Here is a 25,280-nt window from a genome sequence, read left to right as displayed (position 1 = left end):
ACATCACCAAGAAATTCAAAAGAAAAATTACAAATTCACTGAGTCTTACTAAAAAAATCTACCAGCCTACAAGTAATGTTTACAACAGTAAAATAATGTAGTTCAGGGAAAGAACGCTGTGACAACTGTACTTCTCATGTCTTTTGATCAAATACATTGATTAATTGTTCACATCAGTCGTTATTAGTCAATTTAGACTGCCAAATACAGTGGAGGTCATGGGGTTTTTTTTTTTTTTTGGTTTTTTTTAAATGTTTTTTTACATTACAAATCACATAATCTGCCTAAATGTGGGTAAAAATGTGCATATTTGGAAAAAAAAAAGAATTTGGTAACTTGAATAAGCTTCTGTTTCATCATGTTTTTTTGAGCACTTGATTCGGTGGAAATTGTAAATACATTTTCATGCTGATTATGATTTATAATGAAATACATTGTATTAAACATTTGGCTCTCACTGTTTGGGACAACCGGTCCAAAATATGTCTCAGTTAAAAAGATAAGACTGACAAGAGGTCTAGAACAAAATATTTGGGGAGATGCTTGGCACTGGAAAATGTTAACTGAATCCAGTGTTGCATTGTGTCTCTTTTTCCACTGTTAAGAATAATTTAAACATTTTCAATATACAAGCTTACCACTGAGAGCTCTGGAACTTGAATCTGTATCTGAGAAATTGGCTACGTCTAAGGGAGGGGTGGTTGGAGGGGGTCTATGGTTCTCCTTGGCTGTTGTGGGGGTAGCGAAAGTGGCATAATAGGGAAGTGGAAATGGCTAAATTGGGAGAAAAATTTATGAACTATAAATAAGTAAATAAACAAGTAAAAAACATGCAAATTCTTATAGCATTTAAAATTTTATGGCTCTGGGTCATAATTGTAGTTTATTCGTGGGCATCTTTTTGGACATAAATTAATCTTTTGTTATCTTTTTCCAAAATGCCAGAGGAAACATCATATTTTCTCTGGTCATAGGACTGACTTGAACAGCACTGAATAGAGAATTACACTTTTTTTTCTGTGCACACAGCTGCTATGTTCCATCACACTGCAGCTGGTCTGGTATCTAAACACATGCAGAAATCCTTATTGAAAATATCTGCTGAAGGACAATGAGTTCAGTTGAGATTGAGAGACGAAGACAGAAATTTAATAAGAGCCTGTAGCTACATGTGGCTCCATATGCTTGACTGTTAGCCAGGCAATTTTAGAGAGTAGTTGTGCACTACACCTACCAGACTATGGCTGACTTTTTCTTGATAAAAGTGGGAAGCAATACATGAGATTCTTGTTACAAAGACCTGAATGCTTCTGTTGCACAGCTGGTGACACAAATTGATAGAAAATACAATAAACCCCCTTTTATATATGAACTTTGACACAAGAAGTTACCAGTAATTTACAGGGTAGATGTTTCAGGATCATACCCCAGACTCAAATGCCAGCAGATAGACTCACAGAATAAATTCTTAGGTCAATAGTCTAGTCCAATATCTGGTTATTTACTTGCCTCTTGAGTGAACACAATCTGATACATTACAGGGTAAGGTAGCTACTTATTGTGATATAAAATAATAGCAAAGTAAAATGACAACAGAAAAACAAGAATGTTTTTAAAACAGGTGTGTCTACGTCATATTACTGGGTGACAAATAATTATAACAATAAACCATGTTGGATATGTTGCATGATATTAATAACCTAAAGCATTTCTCATCTTTTTTGTTATCTACGTACAGTGTATCACAAAAGTGAGTACACCCCTCACATTTCTGCAAATATTTCATTATATCTTTTCATGGGACAACACTATAGACATGAAACTTGGATATAACTTAGAGTAGTCAGTGTACAGCTTGTATAGCAGTGTAGATTTACTCTCTTCTGAAAATAACTCAACACACAGCCATTAATGTCTAAATAGCTGGCAACATAAGTGAGTACACCCCACAGTGAACATGTCCAAATTGTGCCCAAATGTGTCGTTGTCCCTCCCTGGTGTCATGTGTCAAGGTCCCAGGTGTAAATGGGGAGCAGGGCTGTTAAATTTGGTGTTTTGGGTACAATTCTCTCATACTGGCCACTGGATATTCAACATGGCACCTCATGGCAAAGAACTCTCTGAGGATGTGAGAAATAGAATTGTTGCTCTCCACAAAGATGGCCTGGGCTATAAGAAGATTGCTAACACCCTGAAACTGAGCTACAGCATGGTGGCCAAGGTCATACAGCGGTTTTCCAGGACAGGTTCCACTCGGAACAGGCTTCGCCAGGGTCGACCAAAGAAGTTGAGTCCATGTGTTCGGCGTCATATCCAGAGGTTGGCTTTAAAAAATAGACACATGAGTGCTGCCAGCATTGCTGCAGAGGTTGAAGACGTGGGAGGTCAGCCTGTCAGTGCTCAGACCATACGCCGCACACTGCATCAACTTGGTCTGCATGGTCGTCATCCCAGAAGGAAGCTGACGCACAAGAAAGCCCGCAAACAGTTCGCTGAAGACAAGCAGTCCAAGAACATGGATTACTGGAATGCCCTGTGGTCTGACGAGGCCAAGATAAACTTGTTTGGCTCAGATGGTGTCCAGCATGTGTGGCGGCGCCCTGGTGAGAAGTACCAAGACAACTGTATCTTCCCTACAGTCAAGCATGGTGGTGGTAGCATCATGGTCTTGGGCTGCATGAGTGTTGCTGGCACTGGGGAGCTGCAGTTCATTGAGGGAAACATGAATTACAACATGTACTGTGACATTCTGAAACAGAGCATGATCCCCTCCCTTCGAAAACTGGGCCTCATGGCAGTTTTCCAACAGGATAACGACCCCAAACACAACCTCCAAGATGACAACTGCCTTGCTGAGGAAGCTGAAGGTAAAGGTGATGGACTAAACCCAATTGAGCACCTGTGGCGCATCCTCAAGTGGAAGGTGGAGGAGTTCAAGGTGTCTAACATCCACCAGCTCCGTGATGTCATCATGGAGGAGTGGAAGAGGATTCCAGTAGCAACCTGTGCAGCTCTGGTGAATTCCATGCCCAGGAGGGTTAAGGCAGTGCTGGATAATAATGGTGGTCACACAAAATATTGACACTTTGGGCACAATTTGGACATGTTCACTGTGGGGTGTATTCACTTATGTTGCCAGCCATTTAGACATTAATGGCTGTGTGTTGAGTTATTTTCAGAAGACAGTAAATCTACACTGCTATACAAGCTGTACACTGACTACTCTAAGTTATATCCAAGTTTCATGTCTATAGTGTTGTCCCATGAAAAGATATAATGAAATATTTGCAGAAATGTGAGGGGTGTACTCACTTTTGTGATACACTGTATATTGTAGCAGTTGACATTTTAAATGTTTAATTTGTGGTAATAAAATCACTTTTTGGAAAGTCCCACTTCAAAAAGTACATTTAAACTAAATATATTTTAGACAACCTGAGTTTGTACCTACAGTTTGTTGCTTGCACAAAGCACAGTTCATAAAAACAAAATACAGTGGTACCTTGAAACTCAACGTCAATTGGTTCTGGGAGTGGAGTTGAGTTTAAAAGACTTTTTAAAACATTTTTGTTCTAATAAGGATGTAAGGGAAGCCTATTAATGCGTTCCATGGTCCCATATTTTACACTAATGTAAAATAATGGGGTTGTTTTTGACACTTATACACTAAAAATAACACAAATATAATATAAAAAACCCTGAAATACAATAAAAAATTAAAAATCAATAAAAAATACAATAAAACCTGCACTTTACCTTTATTTCTTTATTGTTTTTTATGCTTCTTAATTAGTGGAGGGAACTTATAAGCAGTAATAATTAAGAGAGGTTTAGTGTTTCTATGTCGTTCTTTTGATACATTAAGTTAGTTTTTTTAAATGATTAGCATTTTAGACTTGCTCGGAAAGGCTGATTCTTACAATTTCTCAGAACCCTGACTGTAACACAAGTTTAAAAGAGAAACAGGAGAAAAATCCAGCTGAACACAGATACATGTGGAGCTTTCAGATTAAATTTGACGGTTATTCCACACAAATGCAGATTCGTCTCATGACATTTTACCGCACCACTCAAGCAGAGCCTTCAGCAAAGCAGCAGTTGCACACACGTTGAGTTTAAGGAAAATGTTGAGTTTAAGGGTACAAATTTCTCGATGACGGGCATTGAGTTTCAAAGATTTTGAGTTTAGGGGACGTATTTAAAATAACTCTAACCTTACCATGTAGAGCTGATACTGAACAGGAAAAACGTCAACAAAATAGAATGAAACTGTATTGTACCCCGCCCTCCCCAAGCTGCTATTAAATGCACAGATCACTTTACATTCTGTACATAAATCAATACAATTTGTGCAATAATAATAACACGTTTTTTCTACTGTGTTACTTTGTTCTCTTTCGCACTATTTAAACCCTGTGTATATATTCATATCACTATGTAGATACTCTATATTTCCTATCATTTTAGCTTATTTTGAGTTACACCTATTTTTTATATTTATATTTTATATATCTTTTTATATTTTTTTCTTATATTTATTTAATTATTGCTACTGGTCTCTCTGATAACTACCAATGTTTTGCTGTATAACCACAATGACAACAAACTCTTATATCTGTCTTATATCATGATTTAAAAATGGGAATGCAGCCTGACATGTAAATCAACTTATTGCACAGATTATATGTTTACTTATATAATGCATCATTATGTAGATGCAGTGGATAAACTAACATTACAATTTTAAACTTAAAATTTACCAAATGCATTGTACAGTATGTGGGCTGTGTTATATACAACACAGCACCGAAAACAGGTTGTTGACATTTAAAAGGGTGCAACACATTAGAATTACTTTTCATTTAATATGTGAAGGCATGTGTGAAAGATGCAAAGTTAAGATATTGCCAGTATTGCTTACTACTACATTTTTAAGTGTAAAAGAGGCTTTAGATACTCGGTTATCTATTGTTACACCTGTGTGGCTTTAAACTCAAGTTACTAGGTGGCTCATTTAGATTAAAAACAGCCGCATACAGTTTTCTAAGGTTGTCAGACTTCTCCTAACTTCTCCTAATTAGCACTCTTAGGGCATAAGCTGTAGTTTAGTAGGTTAAAAACAAGCATTTCCTTTCAGCTCAAAGTAAATTAGATTACATCCTAAATAGCCTGACTAATCAATTTGCTGATCTAATGTGTGACTAAACTGGGTTACATGATTAGTATAATATACAAATAAGCAGCTAATCAAATATATTAAAGGTGATTGCCATGAATAGTTCTATATTTTATAATCACTGTAATTTGTTGCCCCTAATTTTCTTAATTTAGCAATTTGGGATCCACCTGAATAATGAAGTCCATCTTTATAAACTTCATGAAGGTGTCTTTGTCCCTCTGAACTTAACTAGACCTCAAGAAAATGTACACAAACCTCTGAAAGGGACGTATGTTAGGACATAGGTTATCTAGTAGAGCACGGAAGGAGAATAGGGGTTGTTGGTTTGAGGTTAAAAGTAATCATTCAGCATCTGGTATAAATCACAAAATCATCACATTCTCGTAAACACTGCTAATCTCTAAGTGACAAAACATCCATTCAAGGTCTGATAATTTCCTTCCTAAGCATGGACGTCTTTGTTTACTGAGGTACAGCTAAACCAGTTAAAATAAGCACAGTCAGGTGGGTGGGCTGTGGAGGATTTATTTATTTAGTTATTTTTTTACTTTTTGCACTTTTAAATTTGGATTAGTTGTAATATGCTATTGTGTATTGTGTTCACATGTTCATTGTTGGTGTTGGATGTATGACATGTATGTATGAGTGTTGACCTTTTCTATGATGTAACAGTCATATTTGGCAATTAAAAGTAAATAAGATTGAGATATAGTGGGATACTAATTTCTTAAATAATGTGGTGCACTTTCAAATCAGACTATTGTTCTGTTTCAATAGTTATTATCCTGAAACTTGGACTTGTAAGTGTTCATTATAAAGAATTATCCTGTTATAAAATAGACACAATTATTGTGATGATGATAAAAAAGAATTCATTCTCGAGTGGCACTCAGGCGGTCAGTTGTAGCACATAGGGCAGTTGTAGCGTAGTGGTAAGGGTACTGGACTAGTAATTGAAAGGTCGCTGGTTCAAGCCCACCACTCCCAGGTTGCCACTGTTGGGCCCTTGAGCAAGGCTCTTAACCCTCAGACAATTGCTCAGACAATATACTGTCACAGTACTGTAAGTCTCTTTGGATCAAAGCGTTTGCTAAATGCTGAAAATGTAAAATGTTCATGTCTTTTATGCTGCGCTATCGGCAAGCCAGGCCTGTACTCAAACATGATTGGCTATGTCCTTGGAATTTGGGTTGGCCGAAGCCCTGCTAGGAATTGGTACCTAGTCTAGGGCATTTCTGCTCTGCACCCAGTGTTTCCCAGTGGACCCGTCACAAACCTGACCAGGATAAAGCGGTTGGTGAAAATTGTGATAATTTATAAATTGTTCTGTATTCATTTATACATTAATTAATTTTTGTGATCTATGAATTGTATCATAGTTGTTAACTAGTTCTAGAGAGTTCAAGAGAGGCTTTATTGTCATTTCAGCTATATACAAGTACATATTGAAACAAAACAATGTTCCTCCAGGACCAGGGTGCAACACAGGACAAAAGCGCAAGATAATACAATACACAGTGCAGATAAAAAACAGTACACTAATTACAAAGACCTACAATAAATACAAAAGATAAATCTAAACTTAAGTAATTGAGGGGGACGGGACAAAAGACAAGAGTAGCGTTGGCCAGTACGTGGTACTGAGTAAATGTTTGAACATAATAAATAACCATTCGTAATGGCAATATAATGGACAATATAACGGTGGTTAAGTGGGTAGCACTGTTGCCTCACTGTTGCCTCACAGCAAGAAGATCCTGGGTTTGATCCCCAGGCGGGGCAGTTCGGGTCCTTTCTGTGTGGAGTTTGCATGTTCTCCCAGTGCCTGTGTGGGTTTCCTCCGGGAGCTCCAGTTTCCTCCCACAGTCCAAAAACATGCAGTCAGGATTATTGGAGACACTGAATTGCACTATAGATGAATGGGTGTGTGTGTATGTATATGTGTGTCTGCCCTGCGATGGACTGGCGCCCCGCCCAGGGTGTTACTGTGTGCCTTGCGCCCATTGAAAAGCTGGGAAAGGCTTCAGCACCCCCTCGCGACCCTGATTGGATAAGCGGTTAAGAAAGTGAGTGACTGAGTGAGCAATGGCAGTATAAAACCGAGCATTAAAATTTGTGGCAACTGTTTGGGGAAGGCCCGTTTCTGTACCAGCATGACTGTACACCTATACACAAAGCAAGTCACATAAAGGGTATTAATCAACTATGCACATTTATTATGCGTTGAGTAAAAAGTATCTACCATATGGCTATTTAGCGTAGGAGTCTGATGTGTTTGCTTTTGATGATTGCAGGACCTTGGCTCTTTGACTATAATTTTCACTAACAGGTAGGAGAACTTGTGTATTTCCAAGCACTTTCAATAAAATGTCTTGGATTGATAAACTCTGGAATAAAGCTACGTCTTTAAAGCCTTTCCATACTGAATAGGGGTGGCACAGTGGGTAGCATTGTCTCACAGCAAGAAGGTGGAGCAGGTGGAGCAGTCTGGGTCCTGTCTGTGTGGAGATTGCATGTTCTCCCTGTGTCTGGGTGGATTTTCTGCAGGAGATGCGGTTTCCTCCCACAGTCTAAAGACATGCAAGTGAGGTGAATTGGAGATAAAAAATTGTCCATGACATGAAATACTTGAGCTGATGAATCTTGTGTAATGATTAACTATCTGTCCTGTCATGAATGTAACCAAAGTGTCATTAAATCCTAATAAATAAATAAATCTCTACTGAATAGGAGTGACTCCTGCTAAAAAAAGAATCAAACAGGCAGTAGGACACTGCATCAGACATAGAGGCAGAAACGTTAAATATAAGGCAGCAGAAGCTACAGTAATGGTTAAACCTACATGTCTAATAGCGAGGATAAATCCGCTGTGGTTTTTGGAGGATCTATTTGGGAGACTGTCTGTGTCAGTGACCTACTTCCACAGCCCAGGAAGTAAATGGTTTTTTCTGAACTCTGCGACCCAGCTGATAAACTAAAGGTGGAGGAAACAGGCCACCAGATTAAAATTTAATTTCCGCACCATATATTTTATCACCCTGAGCTGTAAAACAGGTTATTCAGTGAGAAAATCTCCTCTACACATGTGGCCTACATCCCTCATGCAAGGGCGTTCACTGCACACAGACAGGAATTGGCCCCGGCAGAAGACAGCGGAACTTCAGCGGATTCTATTTCTAACTCATTTTCCACCAGTTTGAAAGACAGCTGAAATGAACACTGTGACAGCGGTAGAGAAGCAACTGGTTTAGTACAGTGCCCACTAATTACATTTAAGTTATATTTATAGCAACACGTCCTATTTATTAAGATGTTACACAGAGAATTGGTTATTTCCATTTTCTTTTTATTCAGAACAGTTGTGAGACAATACTAACATGAAGGAAATGCTTAGATGAACTATGTGCTTTTAATGCCTCATTGGCTGGTTGGGGTACCAGTTCAGATCTGCTGCACTCTATTTAATTGGCAACTCTGCAACTTCTTTCTCTTCTTCTTCTTTGATAGAAAGAAATGCCCTGAGCAAACCTCAAGTGGTACGTAAATTAGACTTGGTCATCAGGTAGTAGTCCCTCCTGCTACTTAGGCACTCAATCTCAGTCCGGTTGGTCTGATGCTTGAGCAACATTGGACTAGTTTGTACATGGACCTCGGAAATTGCTGTCCAGTTGTCATAATATGGCAAGCTGCTCCAGCTGCCTACAACTAAGCTCTCGAAAAAAAAAAAGTGGAAAAAAAACCCCGCTTTTATTTGGCAGACAAATTTGGCAAGACAGAAGGACATGAACTCCAGTTGATTGTTGTTAATAGAAAATCTGACAAAATGAAAATAATGCCATAAGACAACCAATTTTACAAATTCATTTACACCGATCAGGCTTAACATTATGACCACCTCCCTAATATTGTGTTGGTCTCCCAACAAACTGTGATGCACTGTGTATTCTGACACCTTTCCATCAGAACCAGTTTGAGCTACAGTAGTTCGTATGTTGGACTGGACCACACGTGCATCACTGAGCCTTGGCCACCCATGACCCTGTCGCCGGTTTACCACTGTTCCTTCCTTGGACCACTTTTGATACATACTGACCACTGCAGACCAGGAACACTTCACAAGAGCTGCAGTTTTGGAGACGTTCTGACCCTGTCGTCTAGCCATCATCAATTTGGCCCTTGTAAAACTTGCTAAAATCCTCACGCTTGCCCATTTTTCCTGCTTCTAACACATCAACTTTGAGGATAAAATGTTCACTTGCTGCCTAATATATCCCACCCACTAACAGGTGCCGTGATGAAGAGATAATCAGTGTTATTCACTTCACCTGTCAGTGGTCATAATGTTATGCCTAGTCGGTGTATGTACATTAAGCTAATAAGAGTTAACAGTGTACAGGTAAAAGTAAAACATGCATGTTAATTTTTTACGCCAGTTTTTTATGCCAGTTGTTTATTTGCTGATTACTTTATAACTGACAAATGAGTATGATCTTGTTCATGATGTACTACGGTAACGGCTGCAGTCCCTGGGGTGACATTGCTAATTAGGACATATGTTCATTCTTTGGCTCCCATGGGAATGAAGATTGATGGACAGGGGAGATTCAGCTCGACTGTAACCCTTGGAATCTCTCTAAGTCTCAGTCTAGCCATTAACGCCGTCAGAACATTTGACTTGCCTAACTGCACCATGCCATTGATTTGCCATGCTGATGACATGCTGAGTGCTTGTGTGAGCCAGGTTTCAGGGAGGCAGTTTAGAATTTCTGAGAAGAGAATGTTGTTTAGGACATGGTTTTACTCGACAACTTGTTGCTGTCATTTTTCTAACAGAGCAGTGATTTACACTGGCCTAACTTTTCACAGACACGGGTCTATTTTATTAGGATTTTAACATCATGTTTTACACACTTTGGTTACAGGTGGTTACAGGTTACACATCAGTTCAAGTTTGGTTTAAAAAAAAAAACTTTTTAATGCATTTTCTCCCCCTTTTCTCCCTTTTTATCGCGTCCAGTTGCCAGATTGCGTCATGCTTCTTCTCCACCAATGCCGATCCCTGCTCTGATTGAGGAGAACGAAGCTAACCCACGCCCCCTCCGACACGTGGGCAGCATGCCGTATGCATCTTATCACGTACACTTTGACGAGTGCAGTGCAGCTCAGCGTTGTGTATGGAGAGACACACCCTGACAGCACTCTTTTCTTATCTCTGTGCAGGCGCCGTCAGTCAGCCAGCAGAGGTCGTAATTGCACCAGTCATGAGAAAGAGAGACCCCATCCGGCTTAGTCCCGCCCATATCTGAACAACAGGCCAATCGTTGTTCATGTGGCCGCTCAGCCTTAGCCGGCAGGCAGAGCTGAGATTCGATACGATGTATTCGAGATCTCAGCTCTGGTTCCAGCGTGTGTTTTTACCACTGCGCCACCTGAGCGGCCATCAGTTCAATTTTTTTATTTTTTTCCTTTTTCTCCCCCTTTAGCGCATCCAATTGTTCAATTTGCATCGTGCTTCCTCTCTGTCTATGCCGAACCCTGCCCTGACCGAGGAGATCGAAGCTAACCCATATCTTCTCCGAAACATGGGTAGCAGCCGGATGCATTTTTGCCACCCACACATTGATGAGTGTTGTGCCACCCAGCGTTGCATGCAGAGAGACACACCCTAAGGGCACTCTTCCTCATCTCTGTGCAGGCGCCTCTAATCAGCCGGCAGAGATCGTAATCGCATTCTGACAGAGAAAGACCCACATCCGGTTCTTTGTCCCACCCCCGAACTGAGCAACCGGCCAATCGTTGCTCATACAGCCACTCAGCCTCGAACCGGTGAAGCAGAGCTGGATTTGATACGATGTACTCAGAATACAGCTCTGGTTGCAGCGTGTCTTTTTACCGCTGTGCCACCTGAGCAGCTCAGTTCAGGTTTTTAATGTCAAATGCAGTCATGGACAATTTTGTATCTCCAATTCACCACACTTGCATGTATTTGGACTGAGGGAGGAAAACCGGAGCTCCCGGAGGAAACCCACGCAGACACAGGGAGAACATGCGAACTCAACACAGAAAGGACCCGGACCGCTCCACCTGGGAATCGATGATACGTGATACATGGTTAACTGCAGTAATTTATTATTTTGTATTGGGGTTTTTGTTTGTTTTCAGAAATACTTTTTAACACATCTTGTAAACCTCGGTTTTATTACAGTAGTACCATCTCTTAGAGGATGAAGGCCTAATTGACTGTTTCTTCCAGCTCATTATAAGTGAATACTCCATATGTCATTGGCAACAGCAGTCAGATTTTTCCTCGTTGTCAGGGATACAAAGCTTGACATTTAGGAAATATCTTAATTAAAAAACTTCATGTACAATGGACAGAGCACTGTGTGAATTGGGTTTCTACAGTAATTAATATTAAAATATAAAATATTTTCAGATCCTTGTTTTTCTAACATATATAAATGATTTACAGTAAATGTATGTACAGTAAATACTGATGTAAAGTATGTGAATCTCTGCACTGACTTGTCTTAACAATGTGTTCCAATTATCAGATAAAATAGAATATAAAAACACAGAGACATACAGTCTCTTTACAGAAACAGAAAAATCTGAAGTATGCCAAGATTAAAAATCATTAAAATTAATGTATAGGAGCTTATAAGAAAAATTGTATTAATGCATGTAGGTTTAAAAGGCTATGAAAAGGGCAGTTGTAGCCTAGTGGTTAAGGTACTGGTCTAGAAATCAAAATGTCGCTGGTTCAAGCCCCACCACTGCTAGGTTGCCACCGTTTGGTCCTTGAGCAAGGCCCTTAAATCTCAATTGCGTAGACAATATACTGCCACCGTAATGTAAGTCGCTTTGGATAAAAGCATCTGCTAAACACTGAAAAAGTAAAAAAGCATTTCCAAAGACTTGGGTATTTGGAAATTGGGTATATTGGGTATTGTACAAAATCTGAGCTTCAGAAAATAAAATTAAAAAGAGTTTAAAAAGTGTAACCATAAGTGTAACCAACTTTGGATATTGCCTGCAGTTTCTAGCATTTTTGCACCTAATGATAAACATAATAGATTGAAAAGTTTATATATCACTTAAATGTCACAATGCTTCTGGAACGATGTTCTATGGACAGACAAAACTTGTCTATATGTATAAAGCAAAACAGTGTACACTGTATACAGACAACAAATCCTATCCTATCTGTGAAGTCTGGTCTGTGAAGCATTGTGGATGTTGGTTTCTTTGTTGATTTAGGGACTCTGACACTACACTCATTGAGGATACAGTAAATACAAGCTTGTTTTAAAAACTTTCAAGGTGTGTATTAGGGTAGCCATTCCTTAACCGAAGAGCATAAGGACTTGGTGATGCAACAAGAGGCAGAGAATCCATTTGTGATAGTGCATTAAAAATCCCAAATTCCTTTTATATTCATTTTAATCATTGTATATATTAAATATAAAAGTTAACTTACAGTTTACCAGATTGCACTTTAAATGATTACTTTATGTGTATGATATATATGTAAGCATACAGTCATGTGTGCTGTTTTAGCCATCTTTGTTTATTATAATTTTTCTGCACCTTATATGACTGCTGCTATGTGCCGCTTTTACTGCCTTAGTTTATTTCTATTTTTATTCCTTTGTATATAAAAAGTTTTTATAGTTTTCTAGTTTTTATATTTTAAAAGTTTTTGTACTAAGTTTTTATTCTGTTAGTTTAATTTTGTTTTATGTATAATATATACTCATAATTGACGTTTGGAGGACGAACAAAGTAAGAATTGCATTGTACATTGTAACTGCTGGTTCTTCTGTGCACATGACAATAAAACTCTTGAATCTTGAATCTTGAATCTTGAATTATGACTTTAGACTCAGAATTAGACCACATAAGTGATATATGCAGACAAAAATTCCAAAAGGTTCACAAACTTTTTATTAGAGTGCCTAAGTGATAGTTTATAATAATACTGTAGAGACAATTACTGTAATCAGATAGACTGTATATTAAAGGGCCCACTTCTACTGTATCGAACTGTCTATATTTATGTAATCCATTAAGACTTAAAATAAGTAAGAAATGTGTCCTTTGTTTCTAGGAGAAAGTTACAGAATAAGGTGGATATTATGGTCTGTAGTGTGAACTTTATTCATCATGCTCCACATATAACACTTACTTGATCATTCTTACTGTTTAAATAAAAGAAAAACAGCCAAATAAATGTTGCCTTTTCCTTTAAACTCACCAAATTGAAAAAAAGAAAATTGGACTGAAAATTGCTTGGACCTTTTTAAACAAATGTGAGAAGTATGTGTGTGGTCAAAACATATCATACTGTTACAACAATTGAGATAATATACAGATAAGCTTATGCAACCAGACAGCCCACATTGTTAGAAAATGCGTAATGTTTGTGTGTGTGTTAAATCTGTGTGAAATGTGCAGCTGTGGGTATTTGTAATTAAGCTGTTTGTGTTATTGGCAGATCGTGAAACTCAGAGGAAGCGCACTGTTCAGAATGTCCTGGATCTCCGGCAGAACCTGGAGGATACCATGTCCAGCCTGAGAGGAACCCAACTCAGCCACAGGTTAGACATATATACATGCACATTAACTTACTGAAACAAGGTCTTTACCTTTTATTACCTTGCATTAATCCAGCAAAACCATTTGTACCCTAAACAATTGAAGCCTATTTAGATTTTTCATTATATTTCATTACAAGGTTGGATTTTAAGGTTATCAGCTCCACTTACCATAAAGAAGCACTTTGTAGTTCTACAATTACTGACTGTAGTCCATCTGTTTCTCTGCATGCTTTGTTAGCCCCCTTTCACCCTGTTCTTCAATGGTCAAGACCCCCACAAGACCACCACAGAGCACATATTATTTGGGTGGTGGGTCATTCTCAGCACTGCAGTGACACTGACATGGTGGTGGTGTGTTAGTGTGTGTTGTGCTGGTATGAGTGGATAAGACACAACAGCGCTGATGGAGTTTTTAAACACCTCACTGTCGCTGCTGGGCAGAAAGTCCACCAACCAAAAATATATCCAGCCAAATCGCCCTGTGGGCAGCATCCTGTGACCACTGGTGAAGGTCTAGAAGATGACCAACTCAAACAGCAGCAATAGATGAGCGATCGTCTCTGACTTTACATCTACAAGGTGGACCAACTAGGTAGGAATGTCTAATAGAGTGGACAGTGAGTGGACACGGTATTTAAAAACTCCAGCAGCGCTGCTGTGTCTGATCCACTCATACCAGCACAACACACACTAACACACCACCACCATGTCATTGTGAGTGTAGAAACAAGGAGGTGGTTTTAATGTTATGGCTGATCAGTGTATATATCAACATTAACACTGAGAAAACTGGCAACCTAACAAAGAAAGACAAAAGGATATAAAACAGCTACACACTAATGTTTGTTGTTAGAATTAAAAAATGTACTTCACTCTAAGCTGTGATGAACCTGAATGTAAGAGGATGCCTCTCTTACCATTACAATGGTTAGAAAGGAAAACATTTACTTAGAAATCACAGTTTGGAGATTTGAAGAAGAGCTTTTTACCTTTGCCAAGTCTCCAAATCTACAATTATATGCCATTTTTATGCCAACAAACTATTTTGAAGGCAAAATAAAGTTTATTCTTTGCTCCAACCTGAAATTAAAATGCCTAAAGTTCTCTAGATGCTAGCGAAACTTATACAGAGTTCTATAATCAAATAAGATAAATAGCTTTTTGGCAACAAACACTCAGGGTGAGTTTGGTTAAAAACAAATAGATGGTTATACAGAAAAGAACATAATGATCACTGTTGCTAGAAGAAATGATGTTTTTCCAAAGGCCCTGGGATCATTTTAAGAAAATATGGCTTCGTAGACTTCAATACTAGTGAACAAATCTGGCCACAATTGGCATAAAGTTGAAGCTGGGTTTGGTTAGCTAAAATCAACACAAAAAGGGTTTTTTCAAATATGTTTTATCTGAAATGTACTGTATTACATACACCGACTAGGCATAACAATATGACCACTGACAGGTTAAGTGAATAACACTGATTATGTCTTCATCACGGCACCTGTTAGTGGGTGGGATATAGTAGGCAGCAGGTGAACATTTTATCCTCAAAGTTGACGTGTTAGAAACAGGAAAAATGGGCGAGCGTAAGGATTTGAACAAGTTTGACAAGTGTGATGGCTAAACTGCAGCTCTTGTGGGGTGTTCCTGGTCTGCAGTGGTTAGTATCTATCAAAAGTGCTCCAAGGAAGGAACAGTGGTAAACCGGTGACAGGGGGCAAAGGCTGGCCTGTGTGGTCCGATCCAACAGACGAGCTACTGTAGCTCAGATTGCAGAAGAAGTTAATGCTGGTTCTGATAGAAAGGTGTCAGAATACACAGTGCATCACAGTTTGTTGCGTATGGGGCAGAAAAAGGGGGACCAACACAATATTAGGAAGGTGGTCATAATGTTATGCCTTATCTGTGTATGTTTTATGTCTTCATAATTAACATTCAGCATATTACAGTTGTTGGATATTTGGCATCATGTAATTATTGTTTTAACATCATCTGTTATTTATTGGTTTTGTTTAAGCAGACTTTTTAATTGTTATTACTACAAATTACTACGCTTCTCAGTTAAATGAGAGATGATCTGTTTTGCTTGCCCCCAGTCATGCATTGGACAAGTTTTTTTTTTTTTTTTTCCCAATTTTCCTCCCAATCTAATCGTATCCAATTACTCAATTGCATTTCGCTTCCTCTCTACTGATGCTGATCCCCACTTCTGATAGAGGTGTGCAGGTGTGCAGTAGCCGACTGCATCTTTTCACCTGCACAAGGCGAGTTCATATGCGGTATGGTGAGCCACACCCTGTCCACATTATCCCTCGACTCTGTGCAGGCACCATCCATCAGCCGGCAGAGGTCGTAATTGCATCAGTTATGAGGTTCCTATCCGGCTCCCACCCTGTATGAACAAAAGGCCAATCTTTGTTCATGTAGTCGCTCAGCCCAGCCGGATGGCAGAGCTGAGTTTTGAACCAACAAGTTCGAAATGTCAGCTGTGATGTGCTAGCGTATTTTGCTGCTACGCCACCTGAGCGGCATGAAATAAAGAAACAAATAAATTTAATTATATGTTAAACTAGAAATCAACCTACTGCTTTTAACCATATAACTTTGCAAACATTTTGTGCTGTATTCTTTTCACAGTATCAGTTGCTGTCAAATGAATATAAGGCTATAATATAAGGTTTTATAACGTAGTTTGGTATTTTTTTGTAAATTACTGTATTGACAATATTCTCAGTCTACGTTTGGGCTCTTATATTTTGATGTGAAATTATCATGGGAAGTTCAACTACCTACTTATATTCCAACCCCGTTTTTTGTTTATAAAACATATTTTACTGTCACATCTCTACTTTTTAAGCTATTGCCATCTGGCTTAAACCTCTAATGTGAGCTAAAGGGAAGAGTCCACAAGAAAGAGCCTCGGGCTCTGGTGGATCTGTAGAGATTGTGAACTGAGTAGAGTACTCAGATCTCTTGCTCTCTTTTCTTCTATCACATGAGGCACTATAGACTCTGGTATATATCTGGTATGTTCATAAACAAAGTTGCACAAACTGCTAAATACAGGGATGCCGATATTTGTATCATTTGTGTTTTTAAATCATATTTTTTGATCAGGCTTTACTACTGAGATTAAATTGGCTTTAAGTTCGATTTCTGTTATATTTTAATAGAAGTGGTACCTTGTAACTCAATGTCCCCTAAACTCAAAATCTTTGAAACTCAACGCCCTTTGTCAAGAAATTTGTACCCTAAACTCAACTTGTTCACCTTTTTAAAAAAAATTGAATTATTTAATTTCAAATCAACAGTGAACAGCCGCTTTGTTCAGCGATTTGCTTGAGCGGTGCAGTAAGACGTCATCAAATTGCTCATATGAGACGAATCTGCATTTGTGTGAAATAACCGTCAAATACACTCTGAAGGCTCCACATGTATCTGTGTTTAGCTGGATTTTCCTCCTGTTTCACTTTTAAACTTGCGTTATAGCTCGGGGTTCTGAGAAACTGTAAGAATCAACTTTTTTTTGAGATAGTCTGAAACGCTTATCGTTAAAAAATCTTAATGTGACTTAATGTATTAAATTATGACAGAGAAACACTAAACCTCTCTTAATTATTACTGCCAATAAGTTTTCTCCACTAATGAAATTCCTCGCTCATTTTAGTACAATAAGTCATGCTAAGCTTTGTGCAACAGTTACTTATTTTTAACTGTTTTTAATTGTATTTTAGCATTTTTTATATTATATTTATTATTTTCAGTGTCAAAACCAACCCCATAATTTTAGATTAGCCTAAAATATAAGCAGTTCCACAGGACCATGGAACGCATTAACAGGTTTTCCATATATCCTTATGAAAAAAATCTCTTGAAACTCAACACCTTTAAAAATCAACGCCACTCCCAGAACCAACTGACGTTGAGTTTCAAGGTACCACTGTATTTATTAACACAATGCAGTTTGTTCTAAATCTCTATCAACCATGTTTACCAAGACTGCCAATAATTTTAAAGCTTTATGTACAGCACACATGTGCCTAACATTGGCAAGTTATAGATCAATATATTTACTTGGAACAGTTTGAAAACACGTATAATTTATTGCACAAAACAAGGATTATTCACTCCCATACAGAAACAAACAGCTTTACTACACGAATTATCCAGCCATGGCTTTCGGGAACATTGCCACTTCAGCTGTCCAAACACCTGGCTTCAATTCATCACAGATACACAAATGCTTTATTTCATAAATGTCAAGCTTCCTACTAAACTATAAAATGCAGTAGCTTGTGTGTCCTTCTAGTTTCTTAAAAGAGGATCAAGTCCCATAGCAAGTATAGACCACTTTACAAGAGAGTAGGGTAAATCTGATCATAGTTGTGTTCTGTAATCCTGCATTGATTGCTTCTTTATTGTCTCCCAGAGTCATGCTGGACATGTCTGGCTAAGCAATATTTCTGTCTACAGTATTCTAATCTCTTCAGCAGATTTCCTGGAAGAATGCTTAATATTTCTAAAGGTTGCAGCTTTACCTTATATTCCCATTCCTCCTTCTATCTATATCTATAGCCCTTTTTTGAAGATTTAGTTGACACATATCTTCATTTATATACATAGCCATGTCATAACTTCAAGCCTACATGGATCTGATGGGGCAGTTATAGCCCAGCGGTTAAGGTACTGGACTAGTAATTACAAGGTCGCTGGTTTAAGGCCCACCACTGCCAGGTTGCCACTGTTGGGCCCTTGAGCAAGGCCCTTAACCCACAATTGCTTAGACTGTATACTGTCGCAGTACTGTAAGTCACTTTGGATAAAAGTGTCTGCTAAATGCTAAGAATGTTAAAGAATGAATGAAATCTGATCTTGAATTTTTACATTGGAGGTGCAAGTCACATACCGGTCATTGAGTGTTAAGTTTATTGCTCTGAAATTAATTTGCGCCCTGTCCAGGCTGTATTCCTTGTCTTGCATCCATTATTTTTACTGATGCTCAATCTACCCCTACCCTAACCAGGTTTGCACATAGATGCTTGGGCATTGTCATTAATAGTTCACTGACATTTTATTAATTGAGCTGAGTTGCAAATGTCATGTGACTCATCACATTAGAATTAATGATTGTGTTATGGCACCATGTAAGAAACAAATAAGTTGCTCTTGATCCCATCCCAAAACAATCAATTGGCAACCTTTGCCTGTCATACTGAAATTACTAGTGACTTTGCTGGATTCATGCAGAGACACGGCATGCATGACAGTACAAGTTGCTGTTGCAGCAGCAAGGAAATGAATTCCTATCCAGCCTCCTGTGACTCAGAGCTCTGGGCCAGGTTGGTGGCATTGCCGAGACTTAAACTTGAGAGTTGAGCCACGATAGTGGTGAGTTAGTATTAGCTGCACCACCTGAAATAAATATTGATTTTTTTTGGCAGTCTGTCTATCAAAAAGTGGGTCAAATTAAATGCTAGTCATCCAATTATTATTCATTATCGTAAACTGTAGTAAGAACGTTTTTGGATTTTAAGAAATTGGATGAAGCCATCTGGATTTGACCTAGTAATAAGAATATTTGGAGCCTGTATATCCTTAAAAGTACACAAGTCAATATTGTTTTCTGTTTGTACTATTGCAAAACCACAAGATAGTATTATGCAGTTTGGGATGCACCTTTAATAATATGTGTTATTAAGGAGTTACCATACTGTTGGTGTGGTACTAGTTACTTAATAAAAGCTGGGCACCCAGGTGGTGCAGCGAGATATTCCGCTAGCACACCAGCGCCGATATCCTCAGTTCGAAACTCTGCGTTGCCACCGGTCGGCTGGGCGCCATCTGACGGGCACAATTGGCAGTGCCTGCAGCAGATACTAATTGGCCACAGTATCTGCAAGGTGGGGATCGGACTATGTGTGGGTGGGTTCTTCATACACTGTGTAAGGACCCTGATTGGCAGAAGAGACTACTATGCAAAATGCAGGAGGGATGTGCACGTGTCGGAAGAGAAGTGTACAGCGAAGTGCTCTCCTTGAATGCAATCGTTTATCCCTCAGCAGCAGAAGACAAATTGAGTGCGCTAAATCGGGAGGAAAATGGGGAGAAAATGCATACAAAAATAAATAAATAAATAAAAATATAAGCTGGGGTCAAAGTCCCTCAAAGTGAAAAGGGTTAAGGGCCAAGGACCCAACAATGGCTGCATAGCAGAGCCCACAACCTTGTATTTGATAACCCACGGCTCTAACCACTTGGCTACCACTGTATATAGCTATCAATGTCTTTAGCAAGTGTTTGTGCAACACACTGGGACAACACTAAGGATTGATCTAAAGCAGTAAATTCTCCAAATCTGTAATAATCCAGCTGAATGTTGTTGTGCTGTAGATAGGCATGATTTTGAAAGAGAAGCAGCCTGGGAAAATTCTGAGTGGTCCAAGTTGTCTCATGGTCACTTTGGCATCCATTCATGGTGGTTTATGAGGCATGTTGCTAAAGTTGCTAATGTGTTTTAGCACAAAGTAAAAAGAAAGACTGTTATGAGAAATCAGAAGCCACTATGCTGTAGTGTTATAATCATTTATAGTTACATTTGATACTGCAACAATTGTTCTTTAACAACTTACAAAGTGTAATGGTAGGTAACAAATATTAGCAGAAAAAACAGTATGTGGTGTGCTAGGCTTCAAATTTTAAAAGTAGTGATGTTTACAATTTTATAGTAAATTTACAGTGGCAAGTAAACCCATTGGCACCGATATTGCATTAATTCTGATGGTTTCATTTTCATGTGTTACCACTGCTTCATTCTAGCTAGGGTCACAGTGGGTCCAACTTACCGGGAATCACTGGGCACTATGCAGTAACACCCCCCAGACAGAAAGGCAATCCATTGTGTGGCATACACAATGAGGTCTGTTTGTAAATACTTGGCCAGTCAATAGCACCACTTGGGATTTGAACTCAGGTTCCAAGCAATAGGGGGCTAGTGTAATTTACCGCTGTCATTCGAGCACCCCACATACATTTTAGTGAAGCCAAATTCCGGGGACTATTGTTTTCTTTTCCACAATCCCTAATTTCACTATAAAATAAATATCAGGTACATTATAAAGTAAACTCTAATGTCTAAAGTCTAACAGTAGCAGTGTAGAATAGAATGTTTACCTAATCCATAAATCATTCTCTCCATTCTTTAAATGTGCTGAATCACTGGCCATTTAAAAGTGCCTCGTATTGACTGCTGTAATGTGTTGTTATTGTTCTCCTGGCAAAAACCCTAAACACATTGTATTTTTTTTATAATTTTGCCACTTTTGTTGTAAATACTAAACAATCTGCATATATTATTTCCCTATTAAGTAATTACATTAACTCATTAGCTCAATGTACAAAGTGTCCATAGTACTACACTAATGCATGTTATTGCTTTTTGAAGTATTTTGAACCTAAAACTGTTTTACAGACACAAAGAGACTGACTTTTATGATCACAAAGCATTAAGAGGTCACAGAAGAGTAAGGAAAGAGATGTAGTCTGTCAAATTGTATTATTCCATACTTCAGGCTAGGTCGAAGCGACTGCCTTCAGCGAGCATGAATGTTTTATTTAATGTCCCAGAAGGATCATACTCAGAGAGAGGTTTAGTGTGAGAAAGTATCTTGTCTGAATGAGCCACTTGTATACTCGTCAGCCCCAGATATAAAAAGACCAACAACATTTTTGGCAAACTGTGAAAAAAAAGAGGTAAAAAATATTAACCCTACAGGATCATAAGATTAAGGGTAAATACACTTCTGCCATACAAATGAATAGAGATCTTCCAGATCTTTTTTGTCTTGTTTTATTTAATCTGGACAAATTACATCACTTTTTTACATAGTCACTTTCCAATGCATTTTTCTCAGCGTTGTAACAACTTTTTAATGCCATCAGCAAAAAAATGTTTTTGGTTGAGCGTGTAGTCCCATGAAAATCATCTTCCCCTTAAAGCTTCTTTGAGCGTCCAAAAAGGTGGAAATCAAATGGCGCTAAATCCAGACTATAAGCTCTCTCAGTCTCTCAGACACGACCCATCACTACTCCTCCCACCCTCACCGTTTCCAACCAAAATATAAGTGAGGAAACTTTTTGAAGATCCCTCATATAAGGCATGACAGGTGTGATATATAAAAAGATATAGCTAATACTGTATTATAAAGGTGTAATTTCAACTGTTAAACTATGAGTCTGTTCGAAAACCTAGTGAGCTGCCTTGCTGTCTTACTGCCTACATAGGTAGCTGCTTAAGTAGAGAGGATTCTAATAAGTTATCGACTTATAAGTTGTTATTCAAACGCACTACCTAGACAGTGATTCCATCAGTTTTTTGTTTACTAAGCTAACACAGTTAGCCTAATGCCATTCAAACCAATGGGATGAGGCTAGCATGTCAACTAACGGGTCCCTCCGTGTACCCAAAACAACTGAATTCGCTGACAAGCGCGAATTTGCAAATAAATGACACTTGTGCACATTTAAACAAATTAAATATCAACGATAATTTATTTACATTTGTTAAGAATGATTGTTGCTCCTCATCTGTCCTCCATATTTGTAATATTTTTGTGAGAAAAGTGCGCATTGAATGCTGGGATTGCCTTCACCGCTAAGGCAGCATCTGATGCTCCGTCGTTATTCAGGCAAAATACCGGTCAAATTTAAGGTATCTTACTAGACAGCATTTTAAGGCATCTAAGAATTTAGAAGCCTTCTTCTCAGGAGCACGTGTACGATGATGTAAAATGCTGTCTATGTAGAGAGCTCCCTAGGTTTTCGAACACACCCTATATGTATGTTTTGTAATAACTCTAATAAACATTTACTTTTAAACCTGGCGAGGCAAAAATGTAACTTTGACCCCCTATACCTGAACCATAACGCAGACTCTCAGATAGTTTCTGTTTAAAACAGTGACATTTGTTTAACAAAATAAAATAACTGACGGCGAATCAAAACAGTAGGATCGGTTATTAATAGACATTTTGTCACATTGCCTACTTTTATTGTCCACCTGCTCCAGACTCAGCAGATTAAGCTCAAGGAGGGCCTGATAATTACTCAATGAGCCAAACCAGGGGTGCTGGGATTAGGCAAAGCTTAAACTCTTTAGAGCAGGGGGCCTCCAGGAGTGCCATTGAAAAGTTTTGCAGTTTAGCTTGCTTGTTAACCTCTTGTGAACTTGCACACATTTCTTTATGGGTGGACATATTGAAGTCTTGTTTGTATTAAAATGGTCCCAACCTTTTGCAACACCTAGACAATAATAATCTAAGAATAATACTGTATTATGAAAATATATTAATCACTAGAGTGCTGTTTTTTGATTAGGGTTAAAACGACCCACATATACAGTGTATCACAAAAGTGAGTACACCCCTCACATTTCTGCAAATATTTTATTATATCTTTTCAAGGGACAACACTATAGAAATAAAGCTTGGATATAACTTAGAGTAGTCAGTGTACAGCTTGTATAGCAGTGTAGATTTACTGTCTTCTGAAAATAACTCAACACACAGCCATTAATGTCTAAATAGCTGGCAACATAAGTGAGTACACCCCACAGTGAACATGTCCAAATTGTGCCCAAAGTGTCAATATTTTGTGTGACCACCATTATTATCCAGCACTGCCTTAACCCTCCTGGGCATGGAATTCACCAGAGCTGCACAGGTTGCTACTGGAATCCTCTTCCACTCCTCCATGATGACATCACGGAGCTGGTGGATGTTAGACACCTTGAACTCCTCCACCTTCCACTTGAGGATGCGCCACAGGTGCTCAATTGGGTTTAGTCCATCACCTTTACCTTCAGCTTCCTCAGCAAGGCAGTTGTCATCTTGGAGGCTGTGTTTGGGGTCGTTATCCTGTTGGAAAACTGCCATGAGGACCAGTTTTCGAAGGGAGGGGATCATGCTCTCTTTCAGAATGTCACAGTACATGTTGGAATTCATGTTTCCCTCAATGAACCGCAGCTCCCCAGTGCCAGCAACACTCATGCAGCCCAAGACCATGATGCTACCACCACCATGCTTGACTGTAGGCAAGATACAGTTGTCTTGGTACTTCTCACCAGGGCGCCGCCACACATGCTGGACACCATCTGAGCCAAACAAGTTTATCTTGGTCTCGTCAGACCACAGGGCATTCCAGTAATCCATGTTCTTGGACTGCTTGTCTTCAGCAAACTGTTTGCGGGCTTTCTTGTGCATCAGCTTCCTTCTGGGATGACGACCATGCAGACCGAGTTGATGCAGTGTGCGGCGTATGGTCTGAGCACTGACAGGCTGACCTCCCACGTCTTCAACCTCTGCAGCAATGCTGGCAGCACTCATGTGTCTATTTTTTAAAGCCAACCTCTGGATATGACGCCGAACACGTGGACTCAACTTCTTCGGTCGACCCTGGCGAAGCCTGTTCCGAGTGGAACCTGTCCTGGAAAACCGCTGTATGACCTTGGCCACCATGCTGTAGCTCAGTTTCAGGGTGTTAGCAATCTTCTTATAGCCCAGGCCATCTTTGTGGAGAGCAACAATTCTATTTCTCACATCCTCAGAGAGTTCTTTGCCATGAGGTGCCATGTTGAATATCCAGTGTTCAGGGCCAGTGATAGCTCAGTGGTTAAGGTACTGGACTAGTAAACAGAAGGTTGCCAGTTCAAGCCCCGCCACCACCGAGTTGCCACTGTTGGGTCCTTGAGCAAGGCCCTTAACCCTCAATTGCTCATTGTGTAAGTCGCTTTGGATAAAAGCGTCTGCTAAATGCTGAAAATGTAAATGTATCCAGTGGCCAGTATGAGAGAATTGTACCCAAAACACCAAATTTAACAGCCCTGCTCCCCATTTACACCTGGGACCTTGACACATGACACCAGGGAGGGACAACGACACATTTGGGCACAATTTGGACATGTTCACTGTGGTGTGTACTCACTTATGTTGCCAGCTATTTAGACATTAATGGCTGTGTGTTGAGTTATTTTCAGAAGACGGTAAATCTACACTGCTATACAAGTTGTACACTGACTACTCTAAGTTATATCCAAGTTTCATGTCTATAGTGTTGTCCCATGAAAAGATATAATGAAAGATTTGCAGAAATGTGAGGGGTGTACTCACTTTTGTGATACACTGTAATCCAGGGTTGCTGCCCAGAAACTCTGAACGCTAAATAAGGAATACATCCTGGATTGGGTGGCAATCCACAAACTTATCCAGAGCAACAAACTTTTCCATTCGATCAGCTGCCAATTAAACTTCTGAATGTTAATGCCAAAGGAAACCCACGCAGAAGTAGCAGAACATAGACAATGACCAATAATCAATCCCAGGTCCATAATGTTCCAATGCAAAACCCACTAGCTGCCACCTGCAAACAAACATGGATTTATGTATGTGGCAAACAGAGATTGGATAAGAGAGGTCATAAATTATTTTGTTTTTGACATGACATACAGA

The 25,280-nt window shown here is 39.0% G+C and overlaps 1 protein-coding gene across 4 annotated transcripts in view; it reads left to right on the top strand.

Moving 5' to 3' along the window:
- The window catches only part of nav1b (neuron navigator 1b), a 142,499-nt gene that overhangs the window by 32,473 nt on the left and 84,746 nt on the right, over nt 1-25,280 (top strand). For all 4 annotated transcript variants that reach the window (XM_062997501.1, XM_062997504.1, XM_062997503.1 and 1 more), the window contains one exon: nt 13,677-13,779. In XM_062997501.1, coding sequence (XP_062853571.1) covers nt 13,677-13,779 — 103 coding nt within the window. The remainder of the gene's footprint in view (nt 1-13,676; nt 13,780-25,280) is intronic.

This window comes from Trichomycterus rosablanca, chromosome 6 (assembly GCF_030014385.1).
Source record: "Trichomycterus rosablanca isolate fTriRos1 chromosome 6, fTriRos1.hap1, whole genome shotgun sequence".
Taxonomy (NCBI): Eukaryota; Metazoa; Chordata; class Actinopteri; order Siluriformes; family Trichomycteridae; genus Trichomycterus; species Trichomycterus rosablanca.
This window is presented reverse-complemented; position numbering and strand designations above follow the sequence as displayed.